The following is a 27,958-nucleotide window of genomic DNA, read 5'->3' on the forward strand; positions in this document are numbered from 1 at the left end:
TGGAATTAAGCACCGTCGACAATCTATGCACTTGCTTGACTTGAATATTTAAGAAAAATTATACAAACACATCGCGGGCCTCGTGACATCACTTTCTATTACGCACTGGACGCAGGGTCACTCGGGTATCGGCAAAAAATACCGACGCTATCAGTCTTTCGTTATGAGCGAGCGAACATATCAATCAAAATGAATATTTAAAACCTAAATGCGACCGAAAACGAAGAGGAGCCCCATTCTTGATTTCATTACAAACTTTTCAGGAGCCATCTTCTTTTCTGTGCAGTGCCTAGGCAAGTAACAAAGTTTCGTGCGGCGAAAGCCTTTAGTACCTTAATTAAGCCTGTCGATTTTGCTAACTTTAAAACCTATTGAGAATTTTTAGAATTTGACCGAGATGCTTTTTTGGAGGGGATATGCTGGAGCCGATTTGCCAACCAACGCAAAGAGTGTGCGGGTTTTTAAAAAATGTTTTTATGCAGGCTATCATGGTACAAGCGGTGAGATGCCCTGTGCGTACGCCAACACCCACACCCCTTTGAGTGACGTGTTCCTGGAAGCTGGCCAAGAACTAGGCTACCCCCTCGTCGACTACAACGGGCCCAGCCAGACAGGCATGTGATTTCCCTCTGTGTCTATTCCGATGTCACTGGAAGTGCAAAGTCGGTTGGGTGAGTTTACGGCTCATGGGTTTATTTATTTATTCACCTGAACAAAAAGCTTGGAAGCGGGAGACAGAAGAGAAATTGGCCGATAGTTCGCGACATCCGCTTTTGTGCCGGGATTTAGACACGGCAAACAGGAGCGGATTTCCCGGAACTCGGAACAGGGAAATTAGTGATGCGAATGCACCAGAAGGCCCATTGAGCGAAAAAGCCGGTGTCTGTAGCAGCAAAATGGCACCTAAATTGTCATTGGCTGCGACGCCACGTCACGTGAACGCCTCGACGGAGCAGAGCGGGCGCTGCTGCTGCCGCGCTGGCGCGCCAGGTGTTGCGTGAGGGTTAGAGGACACCGCCGCGACCTACCCCACAAGAACCACTTCTCTCTCCCCCTCGCTCTCGGAGGCCTGTGTTATCCGCGCGTTCCTTGTCCGCGCAAGCTCTCGCCTGCATTCTAACTTCGCATCGGTAATCGATGTAAAGAAATTAATGCACAGAAAAACTGAATAAATTGGAAAGGAAGAACGTTGGCGTTAGTGGGTTTCGAACTTACGACCCCACGCTGAGAAGCCGAGTGTCTTATAGCCACTGGGCTAAACCAGCACGTCCTAGATGGCAGGCCTGCACACTCTGCTTTATGATGTCATGCTACTTGGACCGAAATTTCCATTGCCAAGCCCGGCGCGACGAAAGCGGTGACGTCTAAATCACCGCGGCTTACTCGGGAGCGTGCCCATTAGATTTTGTGGCAGTCGGACAAGGTAGCATGACGTCAAGAATCGAAGTGCACTGGCTTTGTGCCGTCTAGGACGCGTTGGCCAAGCGTCTAAACGCGCTCGCTTGCTCGCGAGTCCCATATTATACGTTGATGGCGATCGTGTAACTCGCGGTTGTTCGACAAGAGCATTAACTCGGTGTGCCGGTGTCGGCATCAGTGGCTTCAGCTGAATAATGCGACGTTTATTCATGAAAAGTTCGTAAGTAAGCTTCCGAGTTGGAGGTCTCCACTGCTAAGACAGCCGACGGCCAAAATCGAAAATATTTTATGTCATGAAAGTGATTAAAACTAGAAAACGGCAATTTCTGTACACGCGTTTTTGTCGCTTACTTTCTGTTCAATGGTGTGGTTTCACGCTACTGTAGCGACTGCGTCTAGCAAACGAATAGAATAAAAGGAACAAACTTCTCCACTGCCGTAGGATAATGCAGTTTTACTGTGCGCCGTATACATATATGAGATGGTAGTATATACTTATTGGAAGGACCTCGTCCTGCCACAGCTCCATTGCCCTCGGTTTGTTTGTAAGTGTGTGGGATCATGGGGGAGAGGGGAAGGGGCAACAGTAAATTATTTTATTCTTTATGTCATTGTGTTAGTGTCATTAGCGAGCGTCGGCTCATGGTCCTGATTAGGGGCTATTTTTTTGGAGGTAAAGCTTGCGCTTTTGGACAATGGGCAGAACTGCATTATTACCACATGTCTATACCATATCTGTGCGTCTTTTGTCTTTTCTTGCGCAATTGATAATGGGGCCTGATACGTTCAGCGTACCTACCTACTTTACTATGATAGCCTTTTGAATGATAGCGAATTGCACCCGCAAAAGTGATCTTCATGTGCCAAACGTTTGTCAAGGGACGATCATGTCAGGCGCTGTACGTCGGACCCACTTAAAGGGGTGGAGACATCAAAATTTTCGTTCATGCGTTTGTTGATTCAAACGTTGCGTCATGCTTCAGGGAGCACGATACACACAGCGGGATTCATATATATCCGATAAATAATTTAATAATAGCATTATTATACCGAGCGATTTCGGTTTCGGTTTCTGGGCTCAGGGGGATGCTATGACGTCACAGAGGAGGAAACGCAACATGGCTTGGTCACGTGGCCCACAAAAAATAGTGACGTAAAACTATGCTGCGTCGTCTGCTCGCGCATATGCGTGCTCTGCCAGCAGAGGTGAACCACTGGCGATTCGAAGTGCATGTCGCGATTATTATAATTATTGCGAAGAGCGACAACAACGGTAAGAAAATATTGCGGCTTGTGGGAGTCGGTGATTCATTCCGAAGCGCCGTAAGCATTAGCTTTGAAGTGAACCGGAAAAGGCCTAGCGACGATATCGGCGGCGCCGAACGATCCGAGGCGGTGAAGCTGCCGTCGATGCCAGAGCGACCACTCCTCGGTCGCTGATTGGCCGCTTCGCCGTACGGCTGCCGCACAAATGGGTCCCGGGCCCGTCATCTCTACGGCAAGGAAATCTCGCCGTTCGCTAGCAAAACCTCCGTCAACGGCAAACGGAGTGCGGCGAGTTTCCGTGCCGGTAACGTGGACGGGCCGGTAACGTGGAAAGGCCAAGCGAAGGAGAGTCCGCTCCGAGCTGCCGAACTACGCGACTATACGAGGAGAGAAGCAGACAACACGAACGCCGCATATCCTGGTCCCTTTCGGAGTCGGCCGGCTAGTGTTACACTCAAACGTGTAAAGGCCCGTCCGCAGGGCAACTCGCCGCACGCAGTTTGCCGTTCGCGGGCCGGCGTGCGGCGTTCGTGTTGTCCACTTCTCTCCTCTTGTGTCCGTGTCTGGACGCCTTGCCCCTTCTTTGCATTAAGAAAGGATTTCTATATGCCTGTAGCTCGGTCGTAGTGGAGGCTATGCTCGGTTGCTCGGCTCAGCAGGCTTCGTAATCGGCATTTCATCGCTACTCAACATACGTCACGTTTTTGTGCTGGTGTGCTATGACGTCAATATTTTTGTTCCTCCTCTGTGACGTAGTAACTGCCGCGCTAGCGATGGGTCTCGACTACGAGAAGGAGTCTTTAATGACTCTTTGGAGCTCAATTAAAATTATTTTGAAATGTTTGCAGCGTCCAATACCTCGTTCTGGGTGTCCTTGCATACGGAAGCAGCCTACAACATGCTTTTTATAGCCTCAAAATTTGGTGTCTCAACCCCTTTAACCCTCTTTGCATAATTATCGATTGAGTGCAGGTGCCAAACTGTTTATCGAAAGCTGATTAAAAAATACACCGTGTTGACCCGTCAGACGCAAGCAGGTGCGCGTGGAATTCGCAGCATGAGCGCACACCATGCACTCACGTGTCCAATAATGAAGCCTATATGTAATTGCGAAAGCGATAACGAACGACAACTTTTTTTATGACATTTCTTGAGCAGTCAGTGGGTTTATTCGCTATTCGCGATATCAAGGATCCATTGTTCGCCAGGAATCTTAATTAAACGTACAGTTTTTCCGAGCTGCGGTGACGAACAGCGGTGCTTTTGTGTCCATGTTATCGCCGCCGGCCTAATGCTTGCTTGTTGCATTTTGCACGCGCTATTCTTGGCATGCGCATTGAATAGGACATACCAGCGCTAGAGGCCACACTATACTAGGCGCGTGCCTATTTTACAATGTCAAAACAGAGGAAATACCTGACTCTAGCGAAGCATTCCTCCCACACATAAAGCTTTTAATTACATGCCTGCCACAGCAGGCACTGTGCTTTCTCGTGATTTAAACATTCCCAGGTTCAGTAACAGTAGAGCCGTAGTTTCAGTCGAGCAGGTACAGGCATCGTTGAGCGACACGCTCAAGCTGCTCCATTACCGCGATCGATCTGCGTTTGCTATTCATTTGCCCAACAGCCCAGTATTTTGGCAACTCCAGAATCGGCTACTTGTGCTGACAGCACTGTCCAAATGAGCAAAGGTGGCTACGACATGTGGGTTCACGGCGGCTCATTCGCTTGGAGCTGCTGCTCACGTTTGTGTTTTATGGCGTCGAATCGAGGTGTTTCGTGGAAACTGAAAGGGTCCTTACTGCCGATCACCTTAATTAAATCGATTTCAAGAATTTCAGCGACGAAATCGCGGGAATAGCTGCGCTGTGCGTGCAAACGTCCGGCCTGTCCAGCAAGCGACATGATATGAGAGCGACAGAAGACGGCGTGCTTCCTATCTTGAAAGACGGATACAGGGTCCGCCGCGCGCTCTGTTTCTGCGGCTTAGTTCGCGTTCATGTGAGACGAAGCACGAAAATGAATTCGCTCGCTGCTGCCGCCGCGCTTCCTTACTCCAGCGCATTGACAGCGAGTTTGCGTGGTCATCGAGTGATATGTGTTCATGTTTGCTCGTGAACGCGCACGAGCACACTTGTTTATAAACTTGCCTATGTTTACAAGTTTATACGGCCGATAAAACTACTATGCTTGCTTCTTATAGCTGGCTGTCCACTAATTTGCTATCGCAATCGATTATTCGCGCTTCAGGCGAAACTGAGACTTTTTTGCTACGACAGCAGTTAAACGCTCGAAACTGGGCTTGCTATTTTGCGTCCGTCTGTCATTTCCGTTACGCCGCTGTCGTCGTTGAGCCGTCGTTATTAGGTCGTCGTCATCAACCCAGATACAAAGTACCCGCCACTACGAAGCAACTATGATCATCATCATCAGCCAATTGTTATGTCCACTGCAGGACCAATTACCCCTGTCTCGCGCTAGCTAATTCCAACTTGCGCCTGCAAGTTTGCTCATTTCATCACCCCATCTAGTTTTCTGCCGTCCTCCACTGCGCTTCCTGTCCCTTGGCACCCATTCTGTGACTCTAATGGCACACCGTTTATCTACCATACGCATTACATGTCCTGTCCCACTCCATTTCTTATTCTTTATGTCAACTAGAATATCAGCTATCCCCGTTTGCTATCTGATCAACACCGCTCTTTTCCTGTCTCCTAACGTTACATTTAACATTCTTCGTTCCATCCCTCTTTGTGCAGTCCTTAAGTTGTTTTCGAGCTTTTTTGTTAACCTAAAAGTTTCTGCAGCATATTTTAGCACTGTTAGAATGCAATGATTGTACTTTTTTTCCAACTAGAGTGGTAAGCTCGCAGTCAGAATTTCGTAATGTCGGCCGCATGCACTCCAACCCATTTCTTGGTCTTCTGTAAATTTCCTTCTCATGATCAGAGTCCCCTGTGAGTGGTGGTGGTGGTGGTGAATTGTAGCAACAGGGGGGTTTAGCCTGGCGACCAAGGCCGGCAATTGCTCCGCCCGAGCGTCTCACACAATACCGCTGAAGGGTTTCACCATATGTCCATCAAACCAATCTCTCTTAAGAATTCGATGAGGAGACGTGAAGTTTCTTTGCGGGCTGTAACTGATCCCTCGGGAAATATAAGGTGTTGCAGGCGCGCATGCGGAAGGTCCTTGTTTTGCAGATGCTTCAGGAGAGTGTCTCTTTCATCTTGGAATTGCTGGCAGGACCACAAAAAGTGCTCAATGTCTCCTGTCTCGTTGCATGCCGTACAGTTCGGAGAATTGATTCGCTCCGTTTTAAATAACCAGGTCGGTGTATTAGAAGATCCTGTCCTTATTCGATATAGAAGTGAGGCTTCCTCTCGGTGCAATCTCTTGGTTACGCAGGGCTTGTGCGGGGGAACCCAAAGCGACGCAAAGTTATTTCGAATGTCAGATTTTTGCACTTGATTACTCTTTGCAGCCTTGATTTTGGGAGGATGATAGAGCGCTGCGTATGCAAGCGCATCAGCTTTTTCGTTTCCTGAGATACCAATGTGGGAGGGAATCCACTGAAACTTTACTGTGAAGCCTTTGTTGTTGAGTTCTTTCACGATGGCTAGTGATTTGCGTGGGAACTTGAGGGACGGCAAACCACGGTATACTTGTTGTAATGCGGCGTTTGAGTCCGTAAGGACAACCACATTCTGCGGAGGCAAAGTCTTTAATTTGGCCAGAGGTGAAGCTATTGCTACGCCTTCCACCACTGTCGACGAGGCTATACAGTCCAGACGGCCAGACCACGTATATCTTAGAGAGGGAATATAGAATGAAGCTTCACAGCGGTCTCCGTCTGCCTTGACAGAGCCATCTGTGTATACTTGTAGGTTATTCGGGTAAGTCGTGTTCCAGGACTAATGACTTGGCTTCTGCAGATGGAATGCAGCTCTTTGATTGCAATCGTGGTACACTTAAGTTGCATGTGATGTCCTCGAATGTCCAGGGTGATTCTATCCTTTCCCTCTGTCTCGAGCAGCGCAATCCTAATAATATACGCGAAGCGTGTTCAATGCTGCATAAAAATGTGAGCGCGGCCTGTTACCTATACGTCGTAAGAGGGCTCTACCGGGCGTAGACTCACTCAATCGTAGTAGCTGGATCATCAGAGCGTGGGAAGCCTGAAGTCGTAGAGGGCGTGACTCAGCTTCGTAGAGCACTTTCTTGTTTGACGCTGGCTACCTCTGATGTCACCTCTATCAGCTACCTCTGATGTCACCCTCAGACAGCCAATACGAGCGCTTAGAAGCCATTCACATAAAAGGTATCCGACTTTGCCTTGGAGTCCCCTGTGAGTAATTGACCTAGGTAAACGTATTCCTTGCAGACTCTAGAGGCTGTCTGGCGATCCTGAATTCTTGTAAATGTAATACAATTTAAGCGCATTTTCTGCCAAGTGCAAATATCGCGCATGGCTGTTAGACCTCCTCGTCGATATCCGATTTTCCTGGGCTCGGTGATGCTCAGGTACGCCCTTCTCACACGCTTCAATAAGTTTATTGGTAATTGTGGAAATCCAACATTGTTGAAGGCACTGCGGGCGCCAGACATCGCTTAAAATTCGTGAGCCGGCAATGCGATCCTCCAACAAATCAAGCAAGACTTTGTTAAGTGGATTGGCTGATGAGCAACGACCGCTTTCGAGCACCCACGGAAAAGAACAGAGAAAATTTGGGTGATTACGTCGTCAATAGCTGTGGCAAAAATTTCCCAGCTTCTGCGCGCGAGCGACCACGTGGGAGTCGAGCTGGCCTTGGCCTTTGACGAGCGCCGGAACCAGGCAGTCTGGTTCTAAAATTAGGCGTCGCGAGAAGCCAGCGATAGACGTTGACGAGGTAACGCAGGCAGCCGCTTCTTGTGAAACCCGGAAGCAATCGATGCTTCGAACGTGTTGGTTGAGGACGCGGAACCCTGACGCGTGGTACTCGACAGGCTTGACTGTTTTTTTTTTAGGGGTGTGCGAATATTTCAAACTTTCGAACATAGAATCGAATAGCGTCCTATTCGATTCGGTTTTCGAATCGAATAGTCGTTATTTGTAGGTGTCAATATATTTTCCGACAACTTTTTTAATATTTCAAAACATCAATAAACGCTCAAATAAACATAACACTGGAGCAAAAGTAATTCAAATGTCCACCCTGGTGGTCTCCATTCGTGCTTTTAATAAACAACGCTTCATAACGTACTGTGTGATGACAGAAACTTGCTAACATCAAGATTACTGAGATGTGAACGTGATTTTATATTGTAATTTTGATAAGGACGATTCATTATTCGAAAACTTTTCGAAACGTGTTCGATCCGCTTCTGGCACTATTCTATTTGTCTCGAAAACCACTATTCGCACAACGCTCTCTTTTTTTTTTTTTTTGCAGACACCTGCCATTATGTTCCTCATCGCAATCGTTCTGGCTTTCTGACCGCTTTGTGCCTTCAGAAGAAACGAATGGCTAAGCATACTAAATAAAACATGCAATGGAAACGTTGTATGCTGTGTAAAAGGTACATATTGAAAAGAGAAAATTTTTTTTTCGGGGATCGCAGTGGTACGGTCAAATAAGGGTCCTTACAACGCAGACATTCATATTGTTTTATTAGCCCGAGTTTTTTATTGTCCGGTGTAGCGAATAACCAATCCTGACGAGAGCATTCGCCGGTCACCGGTCGAGCAGTATGTAAAAATTTGGTGCGATCCTTGGACAGTGCGACTGAATACAGGCGAAAAAGAAAGACACAAATAGAGTAGACGTGCGGCTCTACTCAAATTTTTATTGAAGTGAAGCATTTATACATGCGGCTAAACGCAACAGAACATACCAAGTAATAGCATAAAATAACAAAAGCACTGTGACAACGGCACACCATCGAAAATGGATTATGGAGCACCGTATAAAGCAGACAGACAAGAACAAAATGCCCGATCAGTTCTACAAAAGTTGCACACGTGCCCATTAAGTTATGGATTCTTTTAAACCAGAGGTTCACTGAAGTGTGGCTTGCACATTTGAAAAGCTTCAGTTATTTCCCTCGTAACATTGTTACTGTGACGTGCTAAGATGGCCGTGTCATTGAATATGGAGTTGCAATCAAGTGCGTGACAATGATTCGCCAGACCAGCAAACGATTCAGTAGAAGGGAAGGAACTATGATGCTTTTGCTAACGCTCGTGCTGATGCATCTCTCGATATAGCCTACACATAACTCGTCACACGCGTTTGCCAAATGCGTTACAACAGCTGTCGGCACAAGTGAAAGCTATTCAGCGCTCAACTCAGTTGCAGCATGTGAGCATTAAGAATCGTAACACAGCCTTCGTCACCCTTATCTGACACTACTGGCGAAGGCGGCCTTTCGAAATGGTATCTTAGGACAGTGGTGTCGTCAACGCGAACGGGCACAGTTGCGAGCGATCACTTCTGTTCATTATGTACATCGAGGACAGCGAATACGAATCTGCTCATTTGTCTCTTCGCAACCACAGTCATCACACGGAGCATGTTCGGCCGTCACGATACGGAAGACAAAAACACATTTTGCCTAGTCCTAGTCACAGGTGACAAATTAGGGTTGGCTTACGTCGGGAGAGGTCAGGTGGAAGTCAAAGGTGAAGGCGCACTTCCGTGATGTGCAAGAGCGCCTTCCCCCTACGTTCGTCAACACAACATTGACATGAAAGAGAAGTCACGGCTTCGTCAGGTGCACTGGCACCGCCATGAGTCTGTACCATGAGTCTGCCATATTCAAAGACATGAGTCTGTCCTTGAATATGACAGACTCGTGGCTTTCTTTTTTTAAATGTGTTCATATGTTGTGAAATGTGAAATGTGTTGCAAAGTTGTTTGAGTGTCTTGCATATGAGATCCAGAGGCTCATATGCAGATGTCATCTGCATACAGAGAATACTGCAGGCCAGATGGTAGTTCTTGTGCTAAGGCTGCCATGACACAGTTTAATAATAACGGACTGAGAACACTGCCCTGCGGAACGCCTTGATGATGAGGAACTGTAGGGCCGCAGAGTCTCTGTCAGGTCACGGGAGAACAAGAGACTAACGGAACGCAGCGCGTATGTGTTGCTATGTGTTCGTAGGCGTTTGTGCCAGTCTTGGCGACGACACTCAATACGAGCCGTCATGAGAGTGCATTCGAAGGCGTTCTCCGTGGTCTTGTTTGCCCGCTCGAAATAGACATCACCAGTGACTTGTGATATCCAGGACAGCCCACATGAGGAATTACGCATGTGAAATATACTCATAGTCGCACTTTTTAAATCACATCTGCGTACCCACAAAAAATTGTGCCCCATAAACCACATATACAAAAACACGATGTGAACGCTGTGGGATTTTTTTTTTTATTGAAATGATTAATAGGAGTGGTTGGCGCGTTTACGGCGGCACCGGCTACTCCGTGTCACTTAGAAAAGGAAACAAATATGCGCAATAACAAAGAATAATATCACAAAATATGGCACTCAGTAGGACATTACACGTATAGACACAATATAGTTCAACAGTAGATGAATCAGTTTTGTGCATGAGATCAGCACACATGTGCATATATATATAAAGTCAAATATTTTGAATGGTCAGAACGCAGAACACAAGTAAGTAGCATAGTGCAAGAAACCCGATCACTACATAAATCAATTTCGAACACAGAAAAACATTTGTAATACTCATTTAGCTTATTAGGATAAACCGAAATTTACTATTTCTCTAAAATGCTTGTGTCTTCCAAAAACTTTTTTTCAAAGCAAGAAGTGCCTTTTACTGAAGACCCGCTGTTGGCCACGGACCAAGCATCTTTTTTACACCGAATGGTCGTCTAACATCAACAAATTTGCTTGCAGTACCCTTCGTGGTGAATCAAATTTTGTACACTCGAGGAGGAGATCTTCGTCTGAATGGGCACAAGAACACTGCGAACTAGAGGCACGTTTTATACTGTGTGCAGAGTGTCGCGTAAGTGCAATACCAAGACGCAAGCGGTGAACAAGTGTTTCTAATTTTCTGTTTTCTCTCAGGTTTGACAGAATTTATTGGTTCGTACATGGCCTATCAACTATAACTCTGAGTTCTTGGACTGCTGATCAAACCAGGTAGTTAAGCTGAAGCGGCAGCACATCTGACTCAGGAGCAGACGGATTTTACTGCCCTAAAGAAAAAATTAACAATTACCTCTTCGTTATTGTGCGCCCGATTCACAGCTGCGTCCGCTGCAGTGTTACCAGGAATATTGCAGCGTCCATATATATCCACTGAAATGCAATTACTTGATTCATTGTGCTTGTTTTTGTGTGTTCTTTGAGCGTCTCATACAATAGCCAAGTGTTCAAATAGTTTTGCTTATTGTTTTGTTAATGCGAGAGCGGCTTGCGAATAGCTAAAAATAACCCAATTTTGGGGATTTTTTATTAATGTTATGAAACGCAAAGCAAACAGGATCGCAAACAGTTCTGCCACGGTGGAATGTCTCTCGGGATAATTTAAACGTTTGTTCTAGCACCAAATGTGTAATGGCGAATGCTGAAGAAGAATCCTTATGACATGAACCGCCTTTATGCACTTGGATTTGCTGCGAATATAATGAGTAAATTTGGAATTGTGCCAATTGTTGTGCGGCTGTGATGAACATGTCTGTTAGATATAATTCCCTCGACCGAAAATTCTGTTTTAGAACTTGTTAACACCCAATGAGGGTAACTAATAAGCACGTTGTATAATTCAAATCTTGGTAAGGATGCTTTATTTTCTTGAACATCGTGAATTCTGCTTTTATTTCGTTGGCAAAGCACGATATTTAATGGAAGCTTCTCATGTCCAGTTAAGATGCGATAAACATGTCAGCATGTTTCAACCTTTGTATGAATGAAAATGGTGGGTGACGAACTTCAGCAATTACTAGACAACAGACAACTCGAGGTAGCCTGCAGGACGGCAAGACACTTTCTCAGCCCCCTTTCCAGGGATCATTGAAGATTGATTGATGTATGAGGTTTTATGACGCAACGAAGCGTTCCTCAGAAGTTTGCGATAAACCATGGAGAATACACGCCTAATCAGCAATTTTTTTCTTTTATGAGTCCGTTATGAACTTGTAGTAGTGAGGAGATTAAGCCCCCCCCCCCCCCCGCCCCGCCCATGTTGTACCTGCGAGTCGGCGACGTACGTTTATTAGAATATTGGTCTGCTTTTCAATTGCACGGATGCATGATACCCACGACATCCGGTGGTCGAGGATAACGCCAAGAAATTTGTACTGTTTCACGAACCTCCATGTTTTCCCTTCAAGCTTAAGTTGTGAATTATTCGAATGTCGTCTAGTGAAAGTACGACTGTCTTTGAATATGACAGGTTCATGACTCTTTCTTTTAAAAGTGTGTCGATGTGTTGTGAAATGTGAAATGTGTTGCAACGTTGTTTGAATGTCTTGTACATGAGACCCGGAGGCCCATATGCAGATTTCATCGGCGTACAGGGCATACTGCAGGCCAGATGGTAGTTCTTGTGCTAAGACTGCCATGACACAGTATAATAAAAACGGACTGAGAACACTGCCCTGCGGAACGCCTTGCGTGATTATGTGATAATTACTCTCTCCTTCAATTGTATCCATAAATATTTTTATTTTGTTTAAGAAGCTTGATATCCGCCGCAGTGTTCAGCCATGAAGGCCACGCAGGTCAAGCTATAACATAACATCAAGAACATGTATGTGATTTACAGTGTCGAGTGCTCTCTGAATGTCTAAGGATACTGCGATTGTCTCATTTCCACACATACGTTTATTTTCTAGGCGTCCGACAGTGTCTAACACTACATCCATTGTACACCACTTTTATTGAAAAGCTGTCATGTAGTTTGAAAGCACATTTGTGCGTTTACACCACCACTGCAGTCGACTGTCTACCATCTTCTCCATTAGTTTAGAAAAACAGTTTCTGAAACTGACGGGTCGGAAGGAGTCAGGACAAAGTGGAGTCGTTCCTGGTTCCATTACTGGAATTACACGCGCTAATTGCCGTGAATCTGGAAGAGTGTCTCTTATCCAGGTATTAAATATGTCCAGAAGAGCCATTCTACCTGCTGGACCGAGGCTCTTGAATATCATTTACGTAACGCCGTCTGGGCCTGCGATTGTCTTTGTACGGCATAACAAAAGCGCACACTTCAATTCATCTAAGCAAAGCTCACAGTCAAGTTGAGGGTGCTGTGACGTAAAGCACGCACAAACCTTCGGTTTTGATAACGCCATGGAACTTTCAAATTGCAGACAAGTAAACGGAATTCCTGGTATGCTTATATGTTGACAGAATTCGTCAGCAACAGATGTTTCCGGAGTGTTTCGAGCTACGGCAAGCGCTCGAAAAAGGTGGCTCTGGGTAACTAGATTATTGAAATATCGGACAACCGACCATATGCTTGGAACTGTGAAACTGGAGTGAAAGGAGACAACGATCGACGCACAGTATTATTGCCATCGTCCTACGACAAAGGACTGTCAGGCGCATGGTCATGGGGCAAATGGGCTCATTTAATAGGGATGCTTTTGTTTTCTCTGCCCAAATGCTTAACATTTCATTGTTGCCACCTTGGAGGGGTAGCATACGTATTCGAGTGTACGCTTGCTCAACGGTTCTAACTACATCGGCATACGCGTTCATGTTATACGCTGAGCTGCTATCTCTAAGCATTAGGATATTTGTTGTTGCGCATTAAATGCTGTACTCTCTATCAAAGCAGCATGAATGTGGTCAGGTACGCCGCAAGTGGTTCGCTATTCTTGTGGAGGTTGTTCCTGTGGAATATATTATTAAACGAATGATTCAGGGACTCACCGATCACCCTTTTCTTGGGCGCAGGGTTTGCTCGATTACAGACGAACGTGCTGGGTGGGACCCGCCACAGCGCGTGCAAGAACTTCATCAAACCGGTGATAGCACAGCGGAGAAACCTGCACATATCTCTGTTGTCTCACGCCACCAAGGTAAGAAAGATAGCCGCCTGGCAGGTTCACCAATTGTGCGAAAATTAGTCAAGGTGGAGCGAAAATTGTAATAGGCACTTGGCGTCCACCTCCAGGCAGGAACGCATCCGGTTCCTTCCCAAAGAAAGCTTAAATAAGATGACACGGAAATTTGCGTGGACATGATCGGACCAAACGCCGTCACCAAACGCAATCAGCTATTTTAGTCGAGTGCTAAAACATTTCATGTCCGTGTCATACAAGCAATATATGTGATTGCGAACACGTAAGACTAAAAATTTAATTATGGTTATTTACGTGACAAAAACGACGATCTGATTATGAGGCATGCCGTATTTGGATCCCCCGGGGTTCTTTAACGAGCACCTAAATCTAATTACACGGGTGTTTTCGCTCTTATCGAGTTACGGCCGCCGTGTCCGCGATTCAATCCCGCGGCCTCATGCTTAGCAGCCCGACACCATAGCCACAAAGCAACCTCGGCTGCTCATATAAGAGTACAAGTACAGATTGGCGCTTGGCTTGCGTTGTGCTACACAGCGATAAGTCATGACCGACAATAATAGCTATCACAGCGTGCGCTGGGTGTGTTTACGCGTGTTGTTCCTTGTGCTTTAACGCCAAATGTACTATGCATTCTGCGTAAAAATGCGCCTACTATAACTAGTGTGCTAGTCTTTGTTTATGCTGTGCTAACCTGCTCTTAACGATATGCCAAATAAAAAAATATAGGCAAAATAGGTATGTTGAATCCTCGCGCTGATAAATGCGACAAGTAGGACGTGAATACACCCGAAGATGCACCAAAATAACACAGTGCAAGAAAACTTCGATTTTTGTTTTTGGACGCTTTCAACTCATGTACGGCTTTTAGATGTAGCACGCATGACAAATTTTTTGTGCCCCTGGTGCAGCTAAGTATTGCATAAAGGGTAGGTCTACTCATAATTCGCTACACTTGCTATGTGCCGCAGCGGTCCCACGAGGGCTTTCAGATAGCGGGAACTGTGGGAGCTGCACTGGGGAAGCGACTTAAAAAATAGTCATCGCCGATGTAGAATAATACCAACGCAACAATGCCGACTCTGCCTTCGTAGGAGGCTTTCATCGGGGCCGTTACTCTTTCGACAGTGTTATTGACCTTGCAACATTTGGGCAACGAGAGAGAAGTCGAAGCGTCTATCACTTGCTCTTTCTCGGCGTAAAGGGCACGTATACGAGAATGTTGACCATGACGACATCCCCAACCATCTCTAGGCAATCAGAATTGGCATTCGCATGTCTCGATGGTTACAGGACTTCAAAACCCACCGGTACACATTTTCGCGCAAATCGAAAAGGGTTCACAACTACTGAACATTACACGTATTGCGGCGTGCCTCAGGGAGGAGTATTTAGCCCCGCTTTTTTCAATGTGACCCTGATTGGCTTCGCTGAGGTTATGCCTGTCTTTAGATACTGATCCTTTTCACGGCTACTCCGTCGGCTCCGCCATATTTGATCACGTGATGACGCTTGATCACCGCCCCGCAATCGCTGTGCGTAAGACAGACTCCACGCGGTGCGTCTCAGCAAACCTACGTTCCGGCGGATGTCGTCGACAGTGACAGGGCGGACGACATGGAGCTTTCGCCACAGCTTCAGGAGACACCATAGGTCTTAAAATGGTAGCTTGCATCGTGTTTATTCTTTTTTTTTTCGTTAAGGAGCTTGGGTAACGTAAGCTGGGACACTTTGTAGACTTGGTGCGCCGCTTCAAGTGCGCGCGCAACTTTAGTACTCTTTCTGTTCGCTTCTTCACTTTTTTATCCCTTCCCGCAGTGCAGGTTAGCAAACCGGAGGTGCGTCTAGTTATCCTAGCTTCGTGCCTTTCCTTGCCTCTTTATTTCGCTCTCTCAGATACTCCTAAAGTTATAAGCATTCAAAGAACAGTGAAGAGGACAGCGAAGTCCAAGGCTGTGTTATCTTAGTGCCGAGGAAGTCCAATGCTGTATTATCTTAGTATGCTGAGGAATTTTTTCAATAATTGTATTCATTTGGCTAGAAAATCTTGGTTTTTACATCAAAAATATCGTTTTTCATTATGACAGCCTCACTGTGGTTCATATTTGCATTTACATAAGATCATGGATGCACTCCTCGTGCAGTTGCAGCAGGTAGTCAGCGAACTTGTCCATGAGCCAATGAACCGCCTGATCCGTTCGTAGCGTGGTAGCTCTTAGTATCTTTACTTGGATAGCTCCCGTTCCTGGACAGAGCCAAAACAGCTGACGAATGACCGCTGTGGAGGCCAGAGCAGCATTTTGCACAGCTCACAGGATCGTCAGGTGTTGGAGCCCAGGCCCACGTGACCGAAGAAACAAGGGCTGTCCCAGCAAGTATTCTTTGAAGAACCTTCCGGCACGCTAGGATGATAACGGGAACCAGTGCAGACACACGGAGGAATTAATGTGCCTGTGTCCTGATGCAAATGTGCTTGACGTGATTTTTTGGGGTTGCAAGGATATAGGGGAGGGGGGGGTGTAACCATAATTTGTGAATTACCATGGCTCCGCACCCGGTAAGATTGACGGTTCCGGCATTATAGAAATGTAATACCAATCCAGCTACACATTTCTCTTTAGTGCGAGTAACCAATTTCCCATTTAAGATAACGATGAAGAAGTGGAATTGAGCAGGTGGCGTAATGCGTAGAGCAGACGGCCGGTGTTCTGTCAAGAGTAACGCAGATCGTGCCAAGGGAAGTGATTCGCCACACGCAGAAAGGGGCAGCCAGGGATTAAGAAGTGATGGCATTCGGACATATGTTGGCATAAAATGTAGTACGCTTACTCATGATAGGCTTAGATACCCCCTTTATCGTTCAGTGGATCTAATGATTATCATGATATATGCATTGTAAAGAAGAAAGGTAAGAGGCAGTCGACCATTCTTTCGAGCGTGTGCTGCTCTAGGGAGACAACGGCGTGGGTGGAATCGCTCGGCGGCAGAGGGGTTGACGTAGTCCCGAGAAACGTTTTCATCGCAAGGCAAGCGTGAACGTCTGCGAGACCCAGAACCGGCGAGAGCCGCTAGGGGGACAAGAACTCCCTAGTACGGTGCTCAAGGCTGTTTTCGTTGACTGCGCCATTGTAAGAATATTTAAAAAAGGAGGATGGGGGAGCGAGAGGCAGCTGGGCGCTCTTGCAAGCATCATTGTTGGCGGTCGTTCTCGCCTGTTGTATGATGTTCTTTACGCCAACAATTGCTGTCTTTCGCCCTCCGATGATTCTCTATTTCCTTTTCACAGTGTGTTGCAGTTGCCTGGCACTTGCACGAAAAAAACTCGGCGGCGAAAGATGTAGCGAGCTAGCGACGAAATTTTCAAGATAGCGTAAGATACCGTGGTTTCTATATTTAATTGGGGGTTAGCAGAGATGCACAAAGGGGGGTAACGAAAATTTGTGCGCGCAGCAATTAGCAGAAAGGTGCGCACGCTAAGCATCTCTGCCTATGTCACCAGCAACGAATTTGTAACGGAATACAACTGCGTGGTTTAGTGTACTCACTGTATAAACTGTCCATGGGCAGGTGCTATTCGAGGGCCACCGTGCCATAGGCGTGCAGTTCGAGCACGGCGCGGACAAGAAGCAAGTGCGCGCCCGGCGGGAGGTGATCATATCCGCGGGTGCCATCGGAACTCCGCATTTGCTACTGCTCTCCGGCATCGGACCCCGCAAGCAGCTCGAGGAGTTTGGGGTATTTGTCGCCGTCTTACACTCAACCTTGTTTTACGGGATAACTCTACAGTGCCATTGTACAGTGATAGCTCTGAATATCATTGCTGCAGTTGTAGCTCTGTAATGTATTTGCCACAGTGATACCTCTAATATTTTTACAGCGATAGCTCTTGATTGTCGTTGTTACTGCGGCAACTCTACAAGATCACTGTTGCAGCGCAAACTCCACAGTAGTGTTGTTGCAGCGATAACTATACAATAAGATTGTTACAGCGATGGTTGTGCAATGTCGTTGTTAAAACAATAGCCCTGTAATGTTACTGCGATAAATCTACAATAGCTACAGCGATAGCTCTTCGATATCATTGTTGTAGCGATAACTCTGTGCTATCCCTGTTGCAGCGATAGCTCTACAATATTATTGTTACAGCAATAGCTCTACGAAACAAACTTTACTGCGTCGTTGAGAGAAGGCAGCATACTTCCCCAGATTATCGGGAAAAAGTATGTGAAGGAACGTTGTTCGGATGGTCACTTCTATAACGCCACTCACGTTTGAACAGAAATGTGCGGCTGTCGACGTTTTAAGTTTTCATTTCAATTTCGTGTGGATTCACTGTGCGTGCTTCCTACATACTGACCCTTTTCTACCGCAATTGCAGGGTTTGTTCTATATGTAAGGTGATTAGCTAGTCCGAAAAAATATTGATTATTTTGCTGTGTGGCGGACCTAACGGACCGGCATTTACAAACAGTTTCGGATGGTATGTAGGTTTGTTATAAATCTTCTCTACACCCCACTGATTTCTTAGACTTGTACCTTACCCGCCGTGGTTGCTCAGTGGCTATGGTGTTGGGCTGCTGAGCACGAGGTCGCGGGATCGAATCCCGGCCACGGCGGCCGCTTTTCGATGGGGGCGAAATGCGAAAACACCCGTGTGCTTAGATTTGGGTGCACGTTAAAGAACCCCAGGTGGTCAAAATTTCCGTAGTCCTCCACTACGGCGTGCCTCATAATCAGAAAGTGGTTTTGGCACGTAAAGCCCCAAATATTATTATTATTATTGGACTTGTACCTTGGCTAAATGCTGTTCTGATTAGGTACTTTATTATTGTCTTTTCCATTGGGCACCTGTTCAGGCTCATGGTCTTCCACCATTAGTCGTCAAAAAGGCTATTATTTCAATTTACGCAAGCTGTTTGTATAATGCAGATAGATAGCTTGCCCAGAATACTTCAACAAACTTTCTGCGTACTGCCTACTTGGTTTTCCTGCGAGGGTGTATCTGGTGCGCGTCTGTGTTCGCCGTCTGCTCCGCCATGCTAAATAAAGGTGTTGCGCTATAGTTTCCGACTCACGGCGTTTCTTTCGATCACGCAAACCCAATGCCTATTCACGGAACCCAGATCCCCGTGGTGGCAGACCTGCCCGTGGGCGAGAACCTGCAGGACCACATATTCGTCGGCGGCATCGCGGCGACCACCAAGAAGCACTCCGAGCTCCAGCTCAACAGCGCCTCCATCATAATCAACTACGCTTTCCGCAAGGAAGGTGCGTGCGCGCTCTTCGTGCAGCCCCGGCCAAACATTTTCCGGCCACAGCGTACGGGAGCAGCTTGATTTAGAGCGGCGTAAAAGGCTTTTGAAATATTTCCGTCACTCCAAGTCTGTCTAGAATTACAGAGAAAGTGCCCTCCTGACTTTATAGCGAAGCTGCTAGCGTCTAGTTGATAGGGATTTTTCGCGGCGCGTCCTCACGGAAAGAAATACCTTCGGCGATTACGAAAAAAAAAAAACTCCAGCGATTGAAGGGAAAAGTGCATATAATCTTTGGTATCACACATACTACATGCAGCATAGCATTCGTTTCAGTAGAGAACAAGAACAAAGCAAGTATCCAAATCACGTTACTGATGGTAAGGCGCTCATGATAACAATGCGAAGCACGTAGTGCTCCCCGCATACGTTTCCCAGTAATTATTGCTGTTGCGCAAGCTTCCGCGGCGACGGCAGCTTGCGATGTGGGGAGTGACGTCACTAGCCTTCCACATTAAAAGAGCCAGCCTAGCAACTATTTCATTGTTGTCGCAACACCGAGATGGATAGACAACGCATAATTAGGACTCCTGGGGAGCAGCGTGAATACGAGGTAGGGCAAAGGGAAAAGAAACGACCAGCGGCGGCATGCTGCCAAAATTACCATTACTCCCATTACTATAAATTACCATTACTATCATTACTCTAAAGCAATAAAGCATTGCTTTATTTCTTATCCCCCCGCGTGTCTGCTCCCTTCCACACAATTTTTCTCGGGTGGAGTAAGTCTCTCTCCAGAGACTTTGGGCCGGGGCGGCCCTTACACCAGCCATCACTTGTGCATGGGGCCAACCGTACGAAGACATTGTCCAATTTTCGAAGTACTCTGCTCCTGCTTCTTTGGCGGATGCCATCTACTTGGGACGTGCCCTGGGACAAAGAAAATTCGCGAAAGTGTTCTGAAAGGTGTGAAATTGAACAGTGATAATTTTGAAGACAATGAAAGATGCATTATGGACAACATATTCTATAAGCAACTGTTGCAGTATCTATGTGAAACGGGCCTACATCCTTAGATTTTTAATTTTAGCTCCATTATGACGTTATGTCGAGTGGCAATCCAAGTGAAAAAAAAAATAGAACATTGCATACCCCCTTCAGCAGTTGTGGTGGTTTTTAATATCTTCGCTGGACATCAACTTTCGCGAGGCCGGGATGGCGAGTCAATATTTTAAGAACTTTATAGTTTTTGAGCATCCTATATAAGCTGTGCCAAGCATGATGTGAGACATGGACGAGTATTCTGTAGCTGTCCACCCAGTGGACATGTCCATTTCAGCTGCTACTGAAGTGCTGGTTGGCTGGGCTGGAGCCAACCAGCGGCGGTCGAAATGGACAGTTCACTAGATGGACACACACAGAATTCCCACCATACGTGGTTGTTTGCCACTGTGTGCCCACGATTGAACATACTGCTGTTTGCTGCGGGGATAGTTGGTCAGTTCCATTAACGCCAACAAAAAAAGAAAGACGTCACAAGTCTCGCCTACAGTGCTACAGGTCTCACCGGCAACGTCAGGTATTGACGTTGTGCAGCACAGAAATGGCCAGTAGAAACGCTAACAACCACAGGCTTTCAGTGAAAAAAAAAGAACGTTGTCTAAACTGGCACCACAAATTCACTATGCAGCAAAAAAAAAGATAAAAATACGGGAGCAACCATGTCAGGTTAGTTGTCGACGCTAATGCAATTGGCATAGAAGCACTACGAATCATACTGCCATCACCGAAATGCGTTACTTATGAGGCGGAACGCGTTTCGCCGGGGGGTTCCTTTCTTGTGCTTCCTTCTAGACATGCTCCATCTGGTGGCGCCGCCGCGAAGTCCAGGCGTTGTGCGTGTCTGGATGTATTTTCAGATTTCAGACAAGATTGTCGGAATATATATTATGCGGGCTCGATTCCTCCCAGCACCTGATGCATTTTAAAGATTTTGTTTGTTGAAGGGTGGCATATGCCCATTTGCACATATCTAGTGACCCAAGCTGCCGTGAAAGCTGTTAGATACATACAAGCGTGCATATTGCAAACATGGTTGATGTAGTGGCTGTGGCGTTGCGCTGCTGAGTGCGGGATAAAATCGTAGCCGCTGCTGCATTTCGACTTAGGTGAAATGCAAAAATGCCCGTGGAACCGTGCATTAGATGCACTTAAAAAAAACCTGGTGGTCAAAATGAATCCGGAGTCCCCCACGACGACCTTCTCATTATCCGATCGTGGTTTTAGCACGTGAAGCACTACAATTTTTTTAACTGGGTGAAATTGCCAAATAATGCCAATAGAATCAAGACAGGCCCGACCCTTTCTTTCTGATCCGATTCCGACCCATTAGGCCATTGAGTGCCCAGTGAATTAAGTTGGGGCGAAAGAAGTTAGACACGGACAGACAGACAAACGTAGCGCAAACTAGTTAATCCCAACAGAATGCTAATCACATTAAAAATAGAAGAGGGAGAGAAATTAAGAGCAGCGGGTTCTTTACGTAACCATGACGTAGACTCCAGCTCCGATTTGAAGAAGGCAAGGGAGAAATATCGCTTGCCGGTTCTGCTGGAGGAAATGGGAGACGACAACGCCGCCTAAGCGATTTGGGAGACCATATTCTGCTGAAAGTTTTGGTCAGCTCCTTGCACCACAATTCCAATATTTAATTTAATTGCTTCTATCTTCGCGCAAAATGGAAGTAATGTTTGGGCGTCACAGTGTCAATGGTACCATTCTTTCAGTCAGTGTTTGTTACCAGTATTTGAGCTTCTTAACCTACTTTACCAAAGTTCGATATTCACAGCCCATGGTGATTATCACCTTTAATATGGGAAATTTTGCCACGTGCAAATCCAGCAGTTGCCGTTCTTTTGGTTATTGCATCTGTAATTCCAGAAAGAAATTAAACAATTTCAAGGGGTTAACAACTGCTTTGCAGAAACACTGTATTAAGAACAGACTAGAGGAAACCACGTGAGGGTACTGAAAACAGTACCTTAAGCGTTATAAGTCATGTCCTTATGGTTTCACATAGTTCCCATCATTCCTGCTCTGCGCAGACAGTGGCGCCACTGTCTTGTGCATATAGTAACGATGTTAGCTCTGCTTTTGAAAATGATGCTTTTGGCAATGGTGACCCCAGGGCCATTCGCCGTACCGGCCGCCATCGAGACGGTGGCCTTCGTCAGCACCTCCTACGTCAACGCCAGCCTTGACTTTCCGGACGTCGAAATAGTGCTGCTCTCGGTGTCGCCGGCCAGCCAAGAAGGAGAACGCTTTATGACCGACACCGGGCTCACAAAAGAGGTAGCAAGGCGTACTAATAATACCTTGACGGCTGTAGCTACAGAACTGACCATTTACACACCGCCATCTCATCTCTGTTCCCTCCTTCCTAAAGGCCAAGCTGGCGTTGTTCCCCTCTCGGTGGCAGTTGCCAGCCTGCTCTCTCCTCATTTCCCTCTCAGTTCATTCTGTTTGTGTTTTATTATAGAATGATGACAATCGTGATAATCTCAAGGAGACCCCTCAAGGATATCAATGTCGGTCATTCACGACTTCTAAGTGCCTGTAGTATGTTGTGCAAGCCAACTTTACTTGTCCGGAATGTTTCTTCACCTACACCTACTCAGTACAAACGCTTCCGCATCCTTTGAGCACGAAAATTCAGTGTGACACCTTGTATTCTTGCAAGTCCTGCAAGAATGCAAGAGCCTCGAAGTCTGCTTTGGGGACACAGCGTGAGTGCTCTTTGAACTTCTGACAGATGCCCTGCAGCGGCTGCATTCGTTTCTCGCAGGCGTACGAGAAGTACTACCGCCCCAAGCGGCACCAGTACGGTTTCCAGCTGGCGCCCATCCTGAACCGGCTCAAGTCTCGCGGGTACATCCGGCTGCGCAGCACCGACCCGGACGACGCACCCATTATCGACCCCCGGTACTTTAGCCACCCGGAAGACATCAAGGTGGCAGCGGAAGGCACGTGACCCTGAACTCTAACTTTACTGAGCACGAATTCATATCTGGCGCGCTGAAGAGGAACCAAAAGGGGGCCAGAAAATCACTTCGGAGTGTCAGTGTAGCAAGCTTTTACAGTGTAAGTGTTCGCTTATGAGACAATGTTGGTTACATGGGGGAAAAAATGACGGCCAATATTTCCGTGTTTGAACTTAGAACCGTAACCACAGCGTCTGTGACGTGATGTCAGCGCGGCTTAATTTCTTTGTCTGTTCTTGCATTCGGGCCGTTCTTGTCGAGAAGAACCTAATCAGACGGAGCTTCACCGCGAGGTAATCGACTACAGTTAATATGTGTTCAAATGGTCCCCAAAAGCCGCCATTGTAGTTGCTGTGAGAGGGTGTGGGAACTCTAAACCCAATGTCAGTCCGTATTTCGCGTTTCGATCGTGGCTTTACTTGTTTCTGAAGTTTGCATTCACTCTAGGAGAGATAACTTTTGGTAGCCTATATGCGTAGCTTACCAAAACAGACGAAATGTTCCTCTTCACCCATTCACGTCGGACTTACACTAAAGTGACCAGCACTGCTCATTGACTCGGCATCGTGCGCTACGCGGCTCACCGGTATCACGCGCTTGTCGCCTCTTCCGTCTCGATGTGCGAGTCACCTCGTTCACCCACCTCGCACTGCGTTTCTGAACGAACGCTACCTGAACGACACACGCACAGATTTCCCGCATTGTTCAACTTTAAATTAAAATTAAATTGTGGGGTTTTACGTGCCAAAACCACTGTCTGATTATGAGGCACGCCGTAGTGGAGGACTGCGGAAATTTCGACAGCCTGGGGGTTCTTTAACGTGCACCTAAATATAAGCACACGGTTGTTTTCGCATTTCGCCCCCATCGAAATGCGGCCGCCGTGGCCGGGATTCGGTCCCGCGACCTCAACAGCCTAACGCCATAGCCACTGAGCAACCACGCCGGGTGCATTGTTCAACTTTACCGAAAGCAGACGCTCGGGCGGAGCAATTGCCGGCTTGTCTTGCAACGCTGTAGAACCGCCCGTTGCCAAAGGCAAGCTTCTCGTCCGAGGGAGAAGACATGGGCGGGTTCAAACGTTCCCAAAACGATCAAAGCGTATTCGACGGCACGGTGGCGACTTGCGACGCGCAGGCGGCCGCATGGCGGTGGAGATCCTGCGGACCGAGGCGTTCGCGAAGCTGGGCACCAAGCTGTGGAACGTCCCTTTCCCGGGGTGCGAGGAGGCCGGCGAGATGTGGAGCGAGCCGTACCTCGAGTGCCTGGCGCGACACCACACCTCCACCGTGTGGCACCCGTGCTGCACGTGCCCCATGGGAGAGGACCACCGGGCCGTCGTCGACAGCAGGCTCAGGTACGCGTGAAACGCCACGCTCACGGAGCGTTCGGGTGCGTTCCTTCCAGCGCCGCCCCGTCAAGGAGCTCGGGCGGTTCGATATTCCTTGATTTGTTGGCTGATTGGTAAATGGATGGATTTAGAATGTTTCATGTGACGAAGACACACCCACACTCGCAAGTATACGCATTTTCACACTTTATAGGACAATTCGGAGGATAATTGTTGAACAGGCCGAAAATACATAGGCATCTTCAGTCTTCTGGGCCGTCAGCGATGACACGACGTCGGCCTTAGTCCCAAGACAGAGGCCGAGTAGTGTTGGGTTCGTTCAGTCCCTGAGCAGAGCCAGGAAGCGTCTACTCCTAATGGCCAGCATCAATTGCGCAAGACAGTTAAGGTATGACGGGTAGTAGAGGCGCGCGACCGTCGGCCTCATCAAGGGAGCCACGTCTCAGACTGTTATTGCTTCAACATTAGGCGTGTAAAAGTGAAAAAAAAAATGGGTGTGTGTGTTTGTGAAATGGGGAAGGTGGTCACGTGTTAGAGATAGAGAGGAGATGGGAAAGCTTAGAAGAGCGCGTATGTATGTATGTATGTATGTATGTATGTATGTATGTATGTATGTATGTATGTATGTATGTATGTACGTACGTACGTACGTACGTACGTACGTACGTATGTATGTATGTATGTATGTATGTATGTATGTATGTATGTATGTATGTATGTATGTATGTATGTATGTATGTATGTATGTATGTATGTATGTATGTATGTATGTATGTATGTATGTATACTGATTGCCTGCTGGCTTTATATATGGTCGTGATTAACAAAAATCGAGCCCCTCTGTGCCTCTTTTTGTCGTTTCTAGTAGTAAAACATAAATAGTTCAGAAAGTGGACGTGAAAATGGCGCCGCGGTAGCTCCATTGCTAAGAGCACCGCAGGCGTAATGCGAAGATGTGGGATCGTTCCCCACCTGCGACCAGTTTCACCCATTTTCATTTTCAGTAATTTATCAGTTCCTTATTTCAATTAGTAAGCACAAGTAATTTCCCCTATGTTTTCCTTCGCTTCTTTGAATGGTATGAAAAACAATTATGGGGTTTTACGTGCCAAAACCACTTTCTGATTATGAGGCACGCGGTAGCGGAGGACTCCGGATACTTTGACCACCTGGAGTTCCTTAAGGTGCACCTAACTTTAAGTACACGGGTGTTTTTGCATGTTGCCCCTATCGAAATGCGGCCGCCGTGGCCAGGTTCCGATCCCGCGACCTCGTGCTCAGCAGCCCAATACCATTGCCACTGAGCTGATTGGTGTGTGTGTGTATATATATATATATATATATATATATATATATATATATATATATATATATAGTACAACTGACGGTGGTCTGCTCCGGCCCATCGTATAAGCTGCACTTCGCTCCTCCTTGAAGAGGCAGGGCGTGCGTCTAGTGAGCTCCTGAACAACACTTTTCAATGCGGTGAACGCGCTTTGAATCAAGGAACCGGGACCTCAAAGAGGCGCTAGGTGATGCTGACGCATTTCTCTCCCAATAAACGCTTAATAACCACTTTGTTTTACAATTACGCACGCACTGCCGCGTAGTGTGCGCAAACGATAAAACGGCATGTGCAGGCTCGTTTCATAAGGGATGGCTTGTAGAACTGATTGTTCCTGAGCAAACACACACTATATGGTGGGCGCAGCGGTATCCCACCTGCTTCCTCTTCTTGTCCTCCTCTCATGGAGCGTTATCTCACCTACTCCGTACATCAACCCCCTAGCTGTCATCATGTTTTGGTGTGTCTGTATCACCCACCGCGATAACTCACTGGCCATAGCGTTCTACTGCTGCTGAATGCAAGGCTGCGGGCTCGAATCCCGACCGCATAAACGGTATTTCGATGGAGGGCGAAATTAAAAAAAAAGATGCTCGCGTACTTGTGTTTAGACGCACATTAAGGGACCTAAAGTTAGCTCGGAGCCCTCCACTATGTGCGCGGCGTCCGCCGTGCTCCCATAGTTGCTTTCAGACATTAAATCCCGCGAATCAAACGGCAATCCGTATCCCACCTACTCCGCCTTTGATCAACAGTGGTGGAACAGGGAGATGCCGTAACGTTGGAGCCAATAACGTTTCGACAAGGCGACATGACGCAACGTCGGCCCCCATCGTAAAGGATTCCTCGTTCGAGCACCTCTTGACCGTACTTCGTCTTCCTCTTCCTGTGAATCATTTTTTTTCTTCTTTTTATCGTCCCGGTACATGGCCACCGCTGTATGCCAACTGGTCCTCACCGCACGCCACTGGCCTGACTGTCGCTCATTTCTGCGCTGCTCTCGGTGCAGGGTACGAGGCGGAGTGGAGTCCCTGCGCGTGGTGGACGCTTCAGTGATGCCCGCCATCGTGACGGCAAACCTCAACGTACCGGTGCACATGATCGCCGACAGGGCGGCCACGCTCATACGGGAGGACTACGAGGCCGCCTATCCTTCGTCCAGCCATTCCCGTCCCCGCAGTCCGATCTGGAGAATCCTGTCGTGGCCGTCGAGAACGTGAAACGATCCGTCGATTAAAATCGCAGCGCACGCCAACCTTTCTTACGTGCTCATACGCTTCCCGTAACGCTCGTACTTTTTTTTTCCCCTTAAGTACGCGAGACACATGTGTGCGAGAACTGTGTGATGCGTCGTACCACGTTTCAACAATGCATCCGGCAAGTTTCTGTCGGGTGAACATGTTTCAAGCTGTTTTTACGCAGGCAGAACGCTGTGTATCTTTCCTTTGTCGCGCGAAAAGTCGGATAGCTTTGGCATATATATATGTTCGTCAAAACTGTTCTATTTCATTGGATCACGGAGGAATTACCGAAAGGACTTGGAGGAAGCACTATACGTCCTGCAGCCAGCCTTCGCAAGCGAATTAACAACCGGTGGAGCGATCCCTTCCGCCATTTTTTCTCTAAAAAAAAAAAAAATAAACTTGGCCCAACACGTGACCCTTCACTCGGTGGAGTAAGCCCAGTGTGCTTGGTTTCCGCGGTTCGTTCGGGTGCTTCGCCAACTGCTCTGTGCACGTTTTCTTCGGGTACGCTTGTGCGACTTCGGTTGTTTGTCGCAACGTGTGCATACATTTATCGTTTTCGTTGCGACCTGCGGCAGCTGCACGTTGCTGCCATGAACCCGCGTGGTCTATTCGGAAGAGCGTAGAAAACTTACCGCAACATTTTCACGTGTTGGAGTGACATTTGTTAGCTTCAAGTTCTGTTACGTGCAATGTGTTCTCTCCCAGTTCTTTCCTTTCTCGGTGGATCGGATGGTGCGCAGATCATGCGCTGACGATCGTGTTGGCAAAATATGGCGTAGATGCATGCTGCCAAGGCGGCGCGAAATTCCCAGGAAAGCGCCCGCACAGTCCTCGACAAAGCCACTCTTCCCGCCGGCAAAGATGACGTCACAGGCGTGGCTCTTCCCCGTCATGGGCCTGCAGCGCGCAAATAGCCGGTACGCTCCAAGGAAGAAAAAAACAAACAAACGAACAAAAATCTCCTAAGCCTTCTCTTGTCTCCAAAAAT

At 47.2% G+C, this 27,958-nt stretch overlaps 1 protein-coding gene across 1 annotated transcript in view; it reads left to right on the forward strand.

Annotated features, from left to right (window-relative positions):
- Nucleotides 1–27,151, forward strand: part of LOC142563361 (4-pyridoxate dehydrogenase-like) — a 37,965-nt gene extending 10,814 nt beyond the window's left edge. The window contains exons 4-11 of the mRNA XM_075673922.1: nucleotides 483–614; nucleotides 13,608–13,732; nucleotides 17,303–17,470; nucleotides 18,859–19,003; nucleotides 22,175–22,338; nucleotides 22,832–23,009; nucleotides 24,165–24,384; nucleotides 26,733–27,151. Of these exons, the coding sequence (XP_075530037.1) occupies nucleotides 483–614; nucleotides 13,608–13,732; nucleotides 17,303–17,470; nucleotides 18,859–19,003; nucleotides 22,175–22,338; nucleotides 22,832–23,009; nucleotides 24,165–24,384; nucleotides 26,733–26,943 (1,343 nt within the window). The 3' untranslated portion in view covers nucleotides 26,944–27,151. The remainder of the gene's footprint in view (nucleotides 1–482; nucleotides 615–13,607; nucleotides 13,733–17,302; nucleotides 17,471–18,858; nucleotides 19,004–22,174; nucleotides 22,339–22,831; nucleotides 23,010–24,164; nucleotides 24,385–26,732) is intronic.
- The last annotated feature ends 807 nt before the right edge of the window (nucleotides 27,152–27,958 follow it).

Source organism: Dermacentor variabilis, chromosome 11, assembly GCF_050947875.1.
Source record: "Dermacentor variabilis isolate Ectoservices chromosome 11, ASM5094787v1, whole genome shotgun sequence".
NCBI classification, from domain to species: domain Eukaryota; kingdom Metazoa; phylum Arthropoda; class Arachnida; order Ixodida; family Ixodidae; genus Dermacentor; species Dermacentor variabilis.